The sequence below is a fragment of the Podarcis gaigeae genome (genome assembly GCF_964106915.1).
Source record: "Podarcis gaigeae genome assembly, chromosome: 4".
NCBI lineage: Eukaryota > Metazoa > Chordata > Lepidosauria > Squamata > Lacertidae > Podarcis > Podarcis gaigeae.
Genome location: NC_139677.1, coordinates 87,312,981 through 87,326,355, shown reverse-complemented (window position 1 = coordinate 87,326,355; position 13,375 = coordinate 87,312,981). Strand labels below are relative to the sequence as shown.

The 13,375-nt window shown below is 43.8% G+C and overlaps 1 protein-coding gene across 1 annotated transcript in view; it reads right to left on the bottom strand.

Annotated features, from left to right (window-relative positions):
• Nucleotides 1-13,375, bottom strand: part of PDGFD (platelet derived growth factor D) — a 143,668-nt gene that overhangs the window by 36,497 nt on the left and 93,796 nt on the right. The window contains exon 3 of the mRNA XM_083737124.1: nt 11,751-11,931. Within this exon, the coding sequence (XP_083593250.1) occupies nt 11,751-11,931 (181 nt within the window). The remainder of the gene's footprint in view (nt 1-11,750; nt 11,932-13,375) is intronic.

Genomic DNA, 13,375 nt, shown 5'->3' with positions numbered 1-13,375 from the left:
GCAAAGAGATATTTAAATGAAAGAAACGATTGTTATTCATTTTACAAGATACCATTCTAGTTAACTAAAGATGCTGATATCTGATGAATTAATTTTACAAATAAAAAAATACAAACAAACACACATCGATAAAGTAATATGTGGAGATTCTGTGAATCTTGTGACTCCCCCCCCCCCCAATCCTGTCCATGGAGTCTTGTTTTAAAACATCTACAACTGCATACAGTGGTACCTCGGGTTAAGTACTTAATTTGTTCCGGAGGTCCGTTCTTAACCTGAAACTGTTCTTAACCTGAAGCACCACTTTAGCTAATGGGGCCTCCCACTACTGCTGCGCTGCCAGAGCACGATTTCTGTTCTCATCCTGAAGCAAAGTTCTTAACCCGAGGTACTATTTCTGGGTTAAAGGTAAAGGTAAAGGTACCCCTGCCCGTACGGGCCAGTTGTGTCTGACTCTAGGGTTGTGCGCCCATCTCACTTAAGAGGCCGGGGGCCAGCGATGTCCGGAGACACTTCCGGGTCACGTGGCCAGCATGACGAAGCTGCTCTGGCGAGCCAGCACCAGCGCAGCACATGGAAACGCCGTTTACCTTCCCGCTAGAAAGCGGTACCTATTTATCTACTTGCACTTAAGGGTGCTTTTGAACTGCTAGTTGGGCAGGAGCTGGGACCGAAAGACGGGAGCTCACCCCGCCGCGGGGATTCGAACCGCCGACCATGCGATCGGCAAGTCCTAGGCACTGAGGTTTTACCCACAGCGCCACCCGCGTCCCTATTTCTGGGTTAGAGGAGTCTATAACCTGAAGCATATGTAACCTGAAGCGTATGTAACCAGAGGTACCACTGTATTAGTTTGTACTCCAGTTATTTTATCCAACCATATTATCCATAATGTTTTTTTACACTACAAGTGAGTCAGAATCCTACTCTTGTTTCCATCTGCTTACAGTAGTCTCCAAAATAACTTGTAAATTTCCCCCCATTCTTTTATAAAGTTATCTAAAGTCAGATATCATGGTGAATTCACCTAGGGATGCTATTTCAGAGTTCAAGAGCAGGAAACAAAGACACTTTTACCATGGGGAAAATATTTGGTGAGTGTTAAAATGCCTGATTTTGGCTTTGTTCTAAGTCAAACTGCCAGATTACACCCTTGCTGCTAGCAATATTTTAAAGTGCAGTTATTGTGATTATTTTATTCATTAATGTATTTATTTCTACATTTATATCCCACTTTACCTCCAAGGAGCTCAAAGTAGCATACATCATTTTCCATTTGTGACCTTGAATGAACATGCAATTTGAGGTAATTTCCATTCTCCTTTCCGTTTTTGATGGAACTCTTCCTACCTGTGAAAGACCTTCCCTCCGTTTCAACCTTGCTTTTGACCAAAATATATTCTCACACTTTTCCTTCTGCGTTACGGATGGAAGTGCCATGTAAGCCTCTATAAATGAAGAATAGACACCTGTGTGGTTGCTGGCTTATGTGCACTGTTGGGTTGGCTGCGTGGAAAAACACTTTCCCTGGCTTTAATCTCTTTTTGAATGTACCAGGCAAATGTACCTGAACCAGCACCACGATGGCCCTTGCAAGCTCCAGGAGCTGCAGTTAAAATGAGAAAGCAGACCATTTTACTTCCTCATATTTGTGAAGGAGATAAATCACCCACAAGAGGAATAGACTGATTATCCACTGTCCTATTGTCCTTGGCTTGAAGGCATTTCTTCCTTGGCCAGCCTCAAATAAAAACGGTTTCACCTAGGGGATGATTTACATGTCCTGGCTAGATGGTTATCAGTCTACCATCGTTTAATAATGGGGATGGGTGAGAAATCCAATTCAGTTTGCATTTAAAGGTGAACCCACACAATTCACACATAACAAAACAATACCCGGACCGAAACACAGCCATTCTGCAACATTCAAATCTCTTTGAATTTTGCAATGCAGTTCTTCAGCTGAGTAACATATTAAAAAATGTATATATAAAATTGTGTTGGTGCTTTTTATTAGGAGAAATTGCTTTATAAAAATGTATATGTATATTGTGAGAAATTCACAGTAAAATGCTAGCAATACAGACTGAATCTGCATAAACTTCTACATATACAGTCATACCTTGGAAGTCAAATGGAATCTGTTCCAGAAGTCTGTTCGACTTCCAAAGTGTTCGACTTCCAAATCACGGCTTCCGATTGGCTGCAGGAAGCTGCTGCAGCCAATTGGAAGCCTCAGAAGCCCCGTCGGATGTTCAGCTTCCAAAATAACATTCGAAAACTGGAACAGTCACTTCCGGGTTTTGATCATTTGGGAGCCAAAATGTCCGAGTTCCAGGGCTTTTGACAACCAAGGTACTACTTTAAAAGGCTTATTCGAAAATCAAGGAATGTTTGCTGATTGGTAGATGGGATCCAAGGGAGTTTTGTTGAATGAGGAGAGGGAACCAATAGTAGATAGTGAGGAAGAGCCAGAGTGGTATAATGGTTAGAGTGTTGGACTATGACCTGGGAGACCAGGGTTTGAATCCCCACTCAACCATGAAGCTCACCATCTCTTAGTCTAACCTACCTCATGGGCTTGTTGTGAGGATGAAATGGGGGGAAACCATGTACACCAACCTTGAGCTCCGTGGAAGAAAAAGTGGTATATGAATGTGGTGATGATGATGATGATGTGACAGAGTAGGTCTATCTAGGAGGAGCTGAATAAAGTGGATAGGGATAGTTACGACTTCAAATTATTCACTTTTCAAGAAGAATGGTGTTGATGGTGGTGACAATGGCCTAATGTTGTGCTAGGCCTTGATTTACAGAGCCATGATTTACAACTTAGCAAGCACCACATACTGTAAAAAGCACAGGGGGAGGGAGGGGGAAGCAAGTATAAATAAATCTGTTTTGGAAGTCCTGTTGTAGATGGAAGCTCTTGTACACTGCCAGATGTAAAAACACACTGTTCATGAGACGAAGGCCAAAGAGAAAATGGAGGTTTTGTTGGACAAGGAGAGCATACCGGGATGACAATCATGAGAAGATATAAAGTTTCAACTACAACATGACACAACAGTGAAGGGTTGAAAAGGAGCAAGTGTAGCTTCATCGAGGGATAGGGACCCCATGAATAGCATTAGGGGTCTCCCAAGGCAGCAGAATCATTATGTGTTCCCATTCTTTTTCATTTGTAGAGTCTTATTTACTTTTCCATTCATTTTATGTGCTCCCATTCTCTGTTGTTATTATTTATAAAGGTAAAGGGACCCCTGACCATTAGGTCCAGTCGTGGCCAACTCTGGGGTTGTGGTGCTCATCTCGCTTTATTGGCCGAGGGAGCTGGCGTACAGCTTCTGGGTGATGTGGTCAGCATGACTAAGCCGCTTCTGGCGAACTAGAACAGTGCACGGAAATTCCGTTTACCTTCCCGCTGGAGTGGTACCTATTTATCTACTTGCACTTTGATGTGCTTCCAAACTACTAGGTTGGCAGGAGCAAGGACCGAGCAACGGGAACTCACCCCGTCGCGGGGATTCGATACACCGACCTTCTGATCGGCAAGCCCTTATTTATACCCTGTAGAAATATAAATGCCCCATTTGCTCCAATGGACAAACATCCGCTGAAAAAGGCAGCTTCGTATGATATGGGGCAGGGAGCTTCAATGCAGTGAAGTGAAGGACTTGGGTTCAGCCAGACAAGAGGTCTTACACTGGCGTAAGAAACTCTGTGGCATTTGAGATGAGGCAAATGGAATCGTGTGTGTGGCCCTTTCAGTGACTTTTGAGCCAAGTGCAAATTCCACTCGCAAACCGATCGCAATGCTTGCTGCTCCGAGGATATTTGAAAGAAGAGAGGAAACGTTGGGGTGGGGAGTAGAGAATGGGAGAGACAGAGTATAGATCTTTAGAATGGTCGAAGACAGGAAGAATAATGTGGCAGCATTAAAGAAAGGGAAAATATAAGCTTGCTTTGAAGACAAATCTTCCTGACAGCAAGATTTTTCTCCATGATGATCTCCCTGAAGGAGTGATAGAAGCTCCATTTGTTGGGGCTTTTAAAACAAGACTGGACTGAAAGGAAGAAACAGACAATAGGAGAGATTTTTTGCCCCGAGAGATCATTTAATGAGATGTCCTAATAGCTTTTTCAGATCTTTAGTCCCGGGCTCTGTATTCCCCTCTAATGATCACTGTAACATGAAAAGCAGAGAGGCCCAGAGCTTATGGAATTTTTTAAAACAACTGCATTGTTTGACCTACCGTATTTTTCACCCCATAGGACGCACTTTTTCACCTCCAAAAATGAAGGGGAAATGTGTGTGCGTCCTATGGGGCGAATGCAGGCTTTCGCTGAAGCCTGGAGAGCGAGAGGTGCACTGATCCCTCTCACTCTCCAGGCTTCAGGAAGCTATCTGCAAGCCTTGCAAGCCCGGCGGGAGTTCCCACGGGCTCACAAGGCTTGCGGGCAGCAGCCTGCAGCCCCGGCGAGTGTCCGCTGGGCACGTGAGGCTTGGGGCAGCAGCCTGCCGCCTGAAGCACGCAGAGCCCTCCGGAGGGCTCCCCGTGCTTCAGGCGAGTGTCTGCAAGCCTGGCGCGCCCGGCGGGAGCTCCCGCCGGGCGCGCGAGGCTTGGGGCAGCAGCCTGCAGCCCGAAGCACACGGAGCCCTCCGGAGGGTGCCCCGTGCTTCGGGCAGGAGTGTGCAAGGCTTGGGGCGGCTGGGGGGGGATAATTTTTTTTATTCATCCCCCCCCAAAAAATGAGGTGTGTCCTATGGGCCAGTGCGCCCTATAGGACGGAAAATACGGTAATCCTGTAAATATCTTCCAGTGGTTACTTCTCATCACTAGAAGACTTGGGTGGTGATTTACTTTGTACATAATTCCACATTTTGGAAAATTGCATTTTCCAATCATATGGTAACTTTGGTGGCCAAGAATTAATGGATCTTCAAGGGAGCAATCCTAGACACCAGAAGTTGCCATAAAACAAAACAGTGTGAATTAAGCTGGTATAAAGTTACACCAGATCCAAAACACACTCAGTTACTGATGTTTGAGCCAGCCTAACCCTGGCAGAGGGTAAACAAGCCTTTAAAATGACATTAGTATGTACATTTTTCTACACATTGCTTAGCTGGAGAATTGCATTGCAAAATTCAGTGAATTGCAAATTTCAAAGGCTGCATCAGGCTGCGGCCAGTGACTCCCAGCCAGTTGCCAGGAACATACAAAAACAAGGGGAAGTTTTATTACCGTTCACTTTTTAATGCAGTATTTACAGAGAGAGGCTATAGAGCCCAGCCTCTTGGATAGTGGTGTTGTCCCAAGTGAATCTCCACCCCTGTCTCTCCCACTTCCTCTTTCGCTATTTGCATTGTCTCTCCTATAGGTGCTGCTATGTGCCCTCTGTTCTTGAGCTCTTTGCTCTCCTGCTTTCAAGGCTCGCTGGGTTCTGGGAGGAGGGGGGTCTGGAAGGCTTTCTAAAGACACTGTGTCCATCATCTGTCACCCCTCTGGTGCCTCCTCTTCCTCCCACTCTTCTCTAATTACTTCCCAGCTTCTCCCCTCTGCAGCCTCTGAGCCGTGACCTCCCGCAAACTCCTGTTGTAAATCTAAACTGTCTTTCTCCTCCTCCTCCATGGAAGGGTCAAGCTGGGGAGCTGGTCTCCACCATTCCTCCTCTGCCCAGTCCCTGACAGCTGGATGGGTTTTGATTCATGTATCATTTTGGAAAGTGCAAATTAGGAAAATTCACCTTCCCCATCCCTAATTTGAAAACATCCTTAAGATCCACCTCTGAGGTCACTGTCAAGCATTGACAAGTCCCTTCCAACTCTACAATTCTGATTCTATTATTCTAAGGGCACAGACTGGTATGATATTTGTCTTCCCATTCCCAGGGAGTGATTATAACTCATTTATTAAAAATCCAGTCTGTTTTCAAGTTTATTATCTGGCTCGTGATGTTATCTGCACTGACTTAAGTGGTTCAGCAGTTGCCTGTGAAGAGTCATAAAGCTTTTAAGTATAACCAACACTACTGCAATCATTTGACGTAATTTCATGGGGGAAAATTGTAGAAATTGATTTGCCACAGTGATTTTGACATCAAAAGCAAGATGTGTAGTTAGCACGTCTGATAAAACCTGCACCGCTTGCTAAACCTATAAAAACACAATGACAGGAGAGACCTTGGGCATTATTCGAACACACCTTTTTACTCTGTTGAGAGTGAAAATGACACTGCGCCGCAGTAAGCCAAATGCTGAATTATGCCAATGTTATTTGATTATCCAATCCAATAAAATCAAATGAAATTTATTACAGAGTTTCCATTCAGCAACTGCAGACATGGCAATGGCTTATTTGAGACAGGGTCATCCATACGAGGCTAGGTACTCTGCAGCAGTTGCAGTAATGGAGGGAGAGGTATAAATAATCCATAAACTTGCAATGATATGTGTTCAGTAGCAATGCATCCTGCCCCTTTCCAAAGCATGGCTGGTTGAAATGCAAGACAGAGCCTTTTCTACAGCACCACCCAGAATTATTGATTGCATTTCCATCCCATCTTCCCACCCCACTGGAATTCAAAGGTTCCCCCACACCTCATTTAATCCCCCAAATAACCCTGTGAGTTGAGTTAGGCTGAGAGGCAGTGACTGGCCCAAGGTCACCCAGTGAACTTCATGGCAACTTGAAGTTTTATGCATCCAATTGCTTCAGTATTAATATCTCCAATAGGGTGATGCCAGCAGTTTTCCGCAAACCCTCTTAGTGAGACTTTCTGGGTGAACCTTCTGGGTGAAACTGGAGCCTAACTCCAGTTTTTTGGGGAACTGGATGAGAGACAGAATGGGTGGGTAGAATTCTGGATGAAAGCCAGGTGACAGAGAGGAGAGGTGTGTCAGAAGGAGGAGAACGTTCTACCTCCACTCTTCTTCTTTGGTGATCACTCGTAGCTGAGAAAGATTGTCTTCCATGAACAGTTTCAACAGTGAGTCTGTAAGAGACTGTGGAGGCCAATTCTGGATCCACACATCTTTTCACAGTGGGGACATAGGTTTCTGGGTAGGAGTTGATCACGGTGAGAGTTTGCCAAGTGTGCCTTCCTCTTCGCACGTTTCTCCCTTGCATCCTGAGTTTGAGCATCTTCAAAGCCCATGACACCTTTGGTAAGGGCTGTTCTCCAAGTGGAGCGCTCGCAGGCCAGTGTTTCCCAGTTGTTGGTGTTTATACTACAGTGGTATGGACTGCAAGAAGATCAAACCTATCCATTCTGAAGGAAATCAGCCCTGAGTGCTCACTGGAAGGACAGCTCGTGAAGCTGAGGCTCCAATACTTTGGCCACCTCATGAGAAGAGAAGACTCCCTGGAAAAGCCCCTGATGTTGGAAAAGATGGAGGGCACAAGGAGAAGGGGACGACAGAGGATGAGATGGTTGGACAGTGTTCTCGAAGCTACCAGCTTCAAGTTCACCAGATTACAAGTCCACCGCTCTTAACCACTACACCACACTGGCTCTCATTTAAACTTGTTCTGCTCCTTGGTTTCCCACAGACATCTGGATGGCCACTGTGAGAACAGGATGCTGGACTAGATAGGTGTCTGATCCAGCACGTTCGACTTCTGTTCTTCTGCATTTATTAAAGCAGCATTAGATTGCATTAGCTTTTTTGCTCAGTCAGTTCTTTTCACCTCCCCTTATTATATGATACTGGGTGTTTTTTGTTGTTGTTTTTTAAAAAAGAATGTTGGGATTTGTTTTTATTATTGCTTTTATTGATTCGGTGTCTGTTAATAATTTAAGATGCTTTAAACTTATTTGTAAAGAACAAAAGGGATGAACGGCTTAAATAAATTAAAAAAACAACAACTAACAGCATTCTCTTGCAGGTTTATAGCCTGGAAAACATTATAAATTGTTCTGATACACAAACACACTGGTAAAGGGGAGAGAGACTGGAGACCAAGATGCTGGTATCAAGAGGGGTGTTGGGCGTCACTCATGGAGAAGTGAGTGCAGGAGATCAGAGCAATGTGTAAGGGGACAATGCCAGGTGATTTTCATGCCATCTGGGGGAGCTATATCGCCAGTGCTGCAAGAGCTGAGTGTAATTGCAACCCACCTTTGACGCAGAGATAATCTCAGATGAATTTGCAGAGATAATCTCAGATGAATAAAGATGACTTTCGAATTCCCAGCATCATAGTTTGGGTTTCTGAAACCCACTCCCTTGATGGTTGCTTTGATTATTGCTTCATATTTGTTGTAGCAAATCATTTTTATTTTTATTTTAAATTAACACAACAACCACCATCACCAATTCACATTCTACAAACCTCCAGCATATCCCACATTTAAACTTTTTGGGAGCTGACAGTGGTGTGTAGTTTTTGTTTAAATTTTAATAGGTTATATTTTTTTTAATTCTGCTTGATTACTTTTTAAATTTATAGATAGATAGATGATAGATAGATAGATGATAGATAGATAGATAGATAGATAGATAGATAGATAGATAGATAGATGATAGATAGATGATAGATAGCTTTCTAGGAACTCCCAACTGGCATGTGATGCTCAGGTTAGCAGCTAAGAAAGGCTATTTTGGTTTCAGAATACACTGTGACAATCACATCCACACCACATATTTAAACCACATGCCTCCCCCAAAGAATTATGGGACCTGTAGTTTACCCCCAAAGAGCTACAATTCCCAGCACCCTTAACAAACTACAGCTCCTGGACTTCTCTCATAAAGGTTGTCCAGGATGCAAAATATTTTTATTTCTGTTCACGCTGCCAACATGATAGATGCTCAGCAACATCACTTATCCATTTCCCGCTGCTGAAAAAGCTGCTCTGTTGAAATGTTATATATTTTGTTTTTTCCCTAAACCCCCAGGGTCCCATATTAGCTGCTCACAGTTTCTCATAAAGCTGGCTAATTGTAAGAGGGGTCCTTTGGAAATATCACACAATGCAGCATTGCTTAATTTTTATGCATTGCGGTACTCCAGGGAAAGGAAATCATAAATTGTTGTTTTGTTAAATTGCCTTCAAATTAAAGGCTTATACGGTGTAGTCATTTACCTAGAAGAACGGCTCTGGTGAGTTATCCCTATAGTCAATTTAACCCAGTATCCTGTCTCCAACAGTGTTCAGATTGTTCAGGAACTTCTCACCACACTGGCAACCAATAATACTACTTAATTTTATGTTCCTGAATCCCTTTTATCAAGTGTTTAGCAGACAATTACTTCTTTTTTTGCATTCATCTGTCTCAAGAGACAATGGAGTAGGCCTCTGGGGTAAAACCAAACCACTACACTGGCAACACTGAAGTGACGTCCCTGGGGATCAAGCCTGGGCAGAGTGTGTGGAGGTCCAGAGTTGCCCAGATAAGAAGACCCCCCATTCTTGGCCTCACTGGGCAGCTTCCATCGGAATATTAAAATACAATAACCTATTAAACATTAAAAGCTTCCCTAAACAGGGCTGCCTTCAGATAATAATAATAATAATAATAATAATAATAATAATAATAATAATAATTTATTTGTACTCCGCCCAGCTGGCTGGGTTTCCTCAGCCACTCTGGGCAGCTTCCACAAAGACCAAAAATACACTATTATGTCACACATTAAAAACTTCCCTGAACAGTGCTGCCTTAAGATGTCTTCTGAATGTCAGATAGTTGTTTATCTTTTAGATGTCTTCTAAAAGTGTGGTAGTTGTTCTTCTCTTTGACATCTGGTGGTAGGGCATTCCACAGAGCGGGTGCCAGTACCAAGAAGGCCCTCTGCCTGGTTCCCTGTAACTTGGCTTCTTGCAGCGAGGGAACCGCCAGAAGGCCCTCGGCACTGGACCTCAGTGTCCAGGCAGAACGATGGGGGTGGAGACGCTCCTTCAGGTGCCAAGCAACTGTCTTAGGGACTCTACTCCAGATTTGTGAAGGGTTTACTCCTTAGCCTTTTCTTCTCCCCAACTTACCTCGCAAGGCAGCACAGGTTGAGGATCAGAGGTGTCCTTCTCCTTAGATGGGCCGCCTTCCCAGGTTGATGACCCCCATCCACCCCTCACTTCCCTCTACAGCCCTTGCAGAAACTGCCTTCTTGACCATTGGACCCATGATTGGTCTCATCCGCTCAGTCGGCCAGAGCTTTTCCTCACAAGTCACTAACTCACTGAGGGCTTGAGACCCATCGTCTATCCTCACTTGGTTTAGGTTGCCAGTGTGGACATTGCCGCTTGCTAACAGCTTCTAGGAGGCACAGGTAAACTTAAATCATGACTAAGATTGCAAACAGATTTGAGTAGAAACCAAGTTCAAACAGTTGCACCTTTGTAAAAATGTAAATTTCTTTAATAGCTCTAAGAAAATAGACATTTGGGGGGTGGACATAAGAATTAAACAGGTAAATCATGAGCCAAATGGAAAATAAGAAGGGAGCAGTTGTTTACACAGAATGTAGGGCTCATAAACCTTCAAAGCTTCCCTGTGTCCAATCAATCAATCAATCAATCAATCACTTCTCTGCATGCAGACAATTCCCAGAGTTCCCTGTGAAAGTGGGATTGCTTATTGAACCACTCTAAGACCTGTAGCTCTGGGAGGGGAATAAGGGTCTCCTGCCAGCACCCTTAACAAACTACAGCTCCCAGAATTCTTTTGGGGAAGCCATGACTGTTTCGATCAGTGGAAGTGGTACTACTACAGATGCCACATAAAACCCGTTCTGCATTTGTAGGACTCTATTATTTAGTGTGGCAGTGCCTGCACTTGGGAACCCCCTGCCTATTGAGACCAAGCAGGCGCCTTCACTCTACTCTTTTCGGCACCTGCTAAAAACATTCCTCTTCAGACAAGCCTAACCAGGTGCTTCGAAAGCCGAGGTATTTTTAATTTTGTGTTTCAAAGCAGAGTTGCAAATCCTTTTTGATTTTTCTGTTTTGTCTTTTGCAAACTGCTTGGAAGTTGTTGGTTTTTTTACAATCAAGCAGTGTATAAATTGTACAAATTAAATGAATAATGATAAAAGTGGTAACATGGTGCTTTAAATCTGTGGTGTGAATGTAGACACAATGAATCTGGCTCTGCCCACTTTTTGCCAAACACTCGAACCACTATGCCACTTGGTCTCTACACAGATCTGCCCAGTCCACTGGGGGGGGGGGAATTGCCTCCTCCCCTAACTCCCTCCCTCAAATTCTTCTGTTTCACCAGTATAGCAAGCAGCAATGCATGCAACACCTTCATTCTGCAGAAAAACCACGGATCCCAAATTAACGGCCTGCTGAGGCACTCTGTGCTCTGTCTGCAGCATTTATTGTATATGACCTGTGTGTGTCTTGTTTAGATTCATGGGCTACAACCCCTGAAGGTATATTTCCCCCTTTCTGACCTCACTTTTGCTTAGAAAGAGCAGCCATTCCCAGTGTTATTCTTCAAGACCTTTTTTCACTGCTCTCAGCTTGTCGCTCCAGACCACAAAGTGATAGCAGGGGTTGAAACACGTTATTAAAGAGGACGGCAGAGAGTTTTATAGTTTCCCCTTAACTTCTGATTTACTCAGAGGATGGTCAACCTACTGATCTGGGATATATTCTCGGAGAGGAAATATTTACGGCTAACTTCCCCCCCCCCCCTTTGCTCTAAGGTAACTACTGCTCCATCCATCCCCAATGTTCCTTTAGCTCTTTCTTGCCACAATCTCCACTCCATTGAAACAAGCAGTTGTGTTACTTACCACCAGGGAATAATAAATCTTGAATCCAGGCTTAGCCACAAAGAAGTCATCCGACTTGAAGGTGATCTTTAGCTGGTTTGTTTTCGATGTGATTCTTGGAGGAGCTTCCTTGTACCCACACCACCGTCCCCGGATGAGCGTGCTGATTTCGGATATATCTTCCACTTCTACAAAGTCGTATCTGGAAGTTAGGATGGACATGTTTATTATACAATGTTACGGGACTAGGGCTGAGTTCCTGGGAACTTTCACCAGGAACTTTCACTGTTCCTGGGAACAGTGAGGGAAGAAAGCAGGCCAAGATCTGCTGTCAAGATTTGGGGCATGTAAAATTTGGGATGAACATATTCAGATTGGAGGAGTCAAAACTCTCAAGGCATGGAGAACTCCTACCAGTGGCCATCACCCGGTGGCTGGCCTTTCCCCACCCCTGTGAAACAATCTCTTTAACTATTTTTTTAGGCTGCCTTTATTCAGAAACCTCCATTGAAAGGTTGCTACAGCACATGGGCTCCATCTGCACTATACATTTAAAGCGGTGTCATGCCGCTTTAAACAGTCATGGCTTCCCCCAAAGAACCCTGGGAAAGAATGCTGAGAGTTGTGGGAGAACCTCTATTCCTCCTTAAAGAGCTACAACTCTCAAAGTAGTTTAGCAGTCAACGCCTTTTCTCAGGGACCTCTGGGGATTTTGCACTGCCAACATTAAGAATAAACAACACAGTGGCAAACAGCATGACAACATCAATATAACTGAATTTATAAATGCAAATATACATCACAACTTTGCATTAAAAAACCAGGAATTTGTGTAGAACGTTGACTGTGAAAGAAACACCATCAAGCTGACTACACTGGGGTGGGGGGAAGTGTCCACAAGTCCATTCTCACAATATTATCTAGAAACTTTCTTGAAGGTAAGCTATGCCTAATAATTGGCCACATTCACTTTTGTAAAAAATAATAATCAAATGTATTAAGAGTTTTCAACATATGATACAATAAAAACCAAAGCAATTCTTCTCTCTTTCTTCTCTTCTCTTCTCCTTTATTTTTCTTTTGGTATAGGCCACATTCACTAATGGTTTTGGCTTCAAACCCATAGCACTGGGTATGTTGTTGAGCTACAACTACCACAAGAATCAAGATGGCTGTTGAGCACGGTTGCTGGGAGCTATAATCCACAATCCTCTGGAGACCCACAAGTTCCCATCTCCTGGCTTGCAGCAACCCCATACTTTCCATGGTCGTGATTCATAACAACTCATTATTTCACAGTGTGAATGAACTAATTCAAGCTTGTTAGCATGTGGTTATAAAGATGGCTCGTAAATATTGTATACAGTGGTACCTCAAGTTACAGACACTTCAGGTTACATATGCTTCAGGTTACAGACTCTGTTAACCCAGAAATAGTGCTTCAGGTTAAGAACTTTGCTTCAGGATGAGAACAGAAATTGTGCTCCGGTGGCACGGCAGCAGCAGGAGGCCCCATTAGCCAAAGTGGTGCTTCAGGTTAAGAACAGTTTCAGGTTAAGTACAGACCTCCGGAACGAATTAAGTACTTAACCCGAGGTACCATTGTATTGATTTTTTTAAAATTAAGCAATTTAGATAAGATGAAG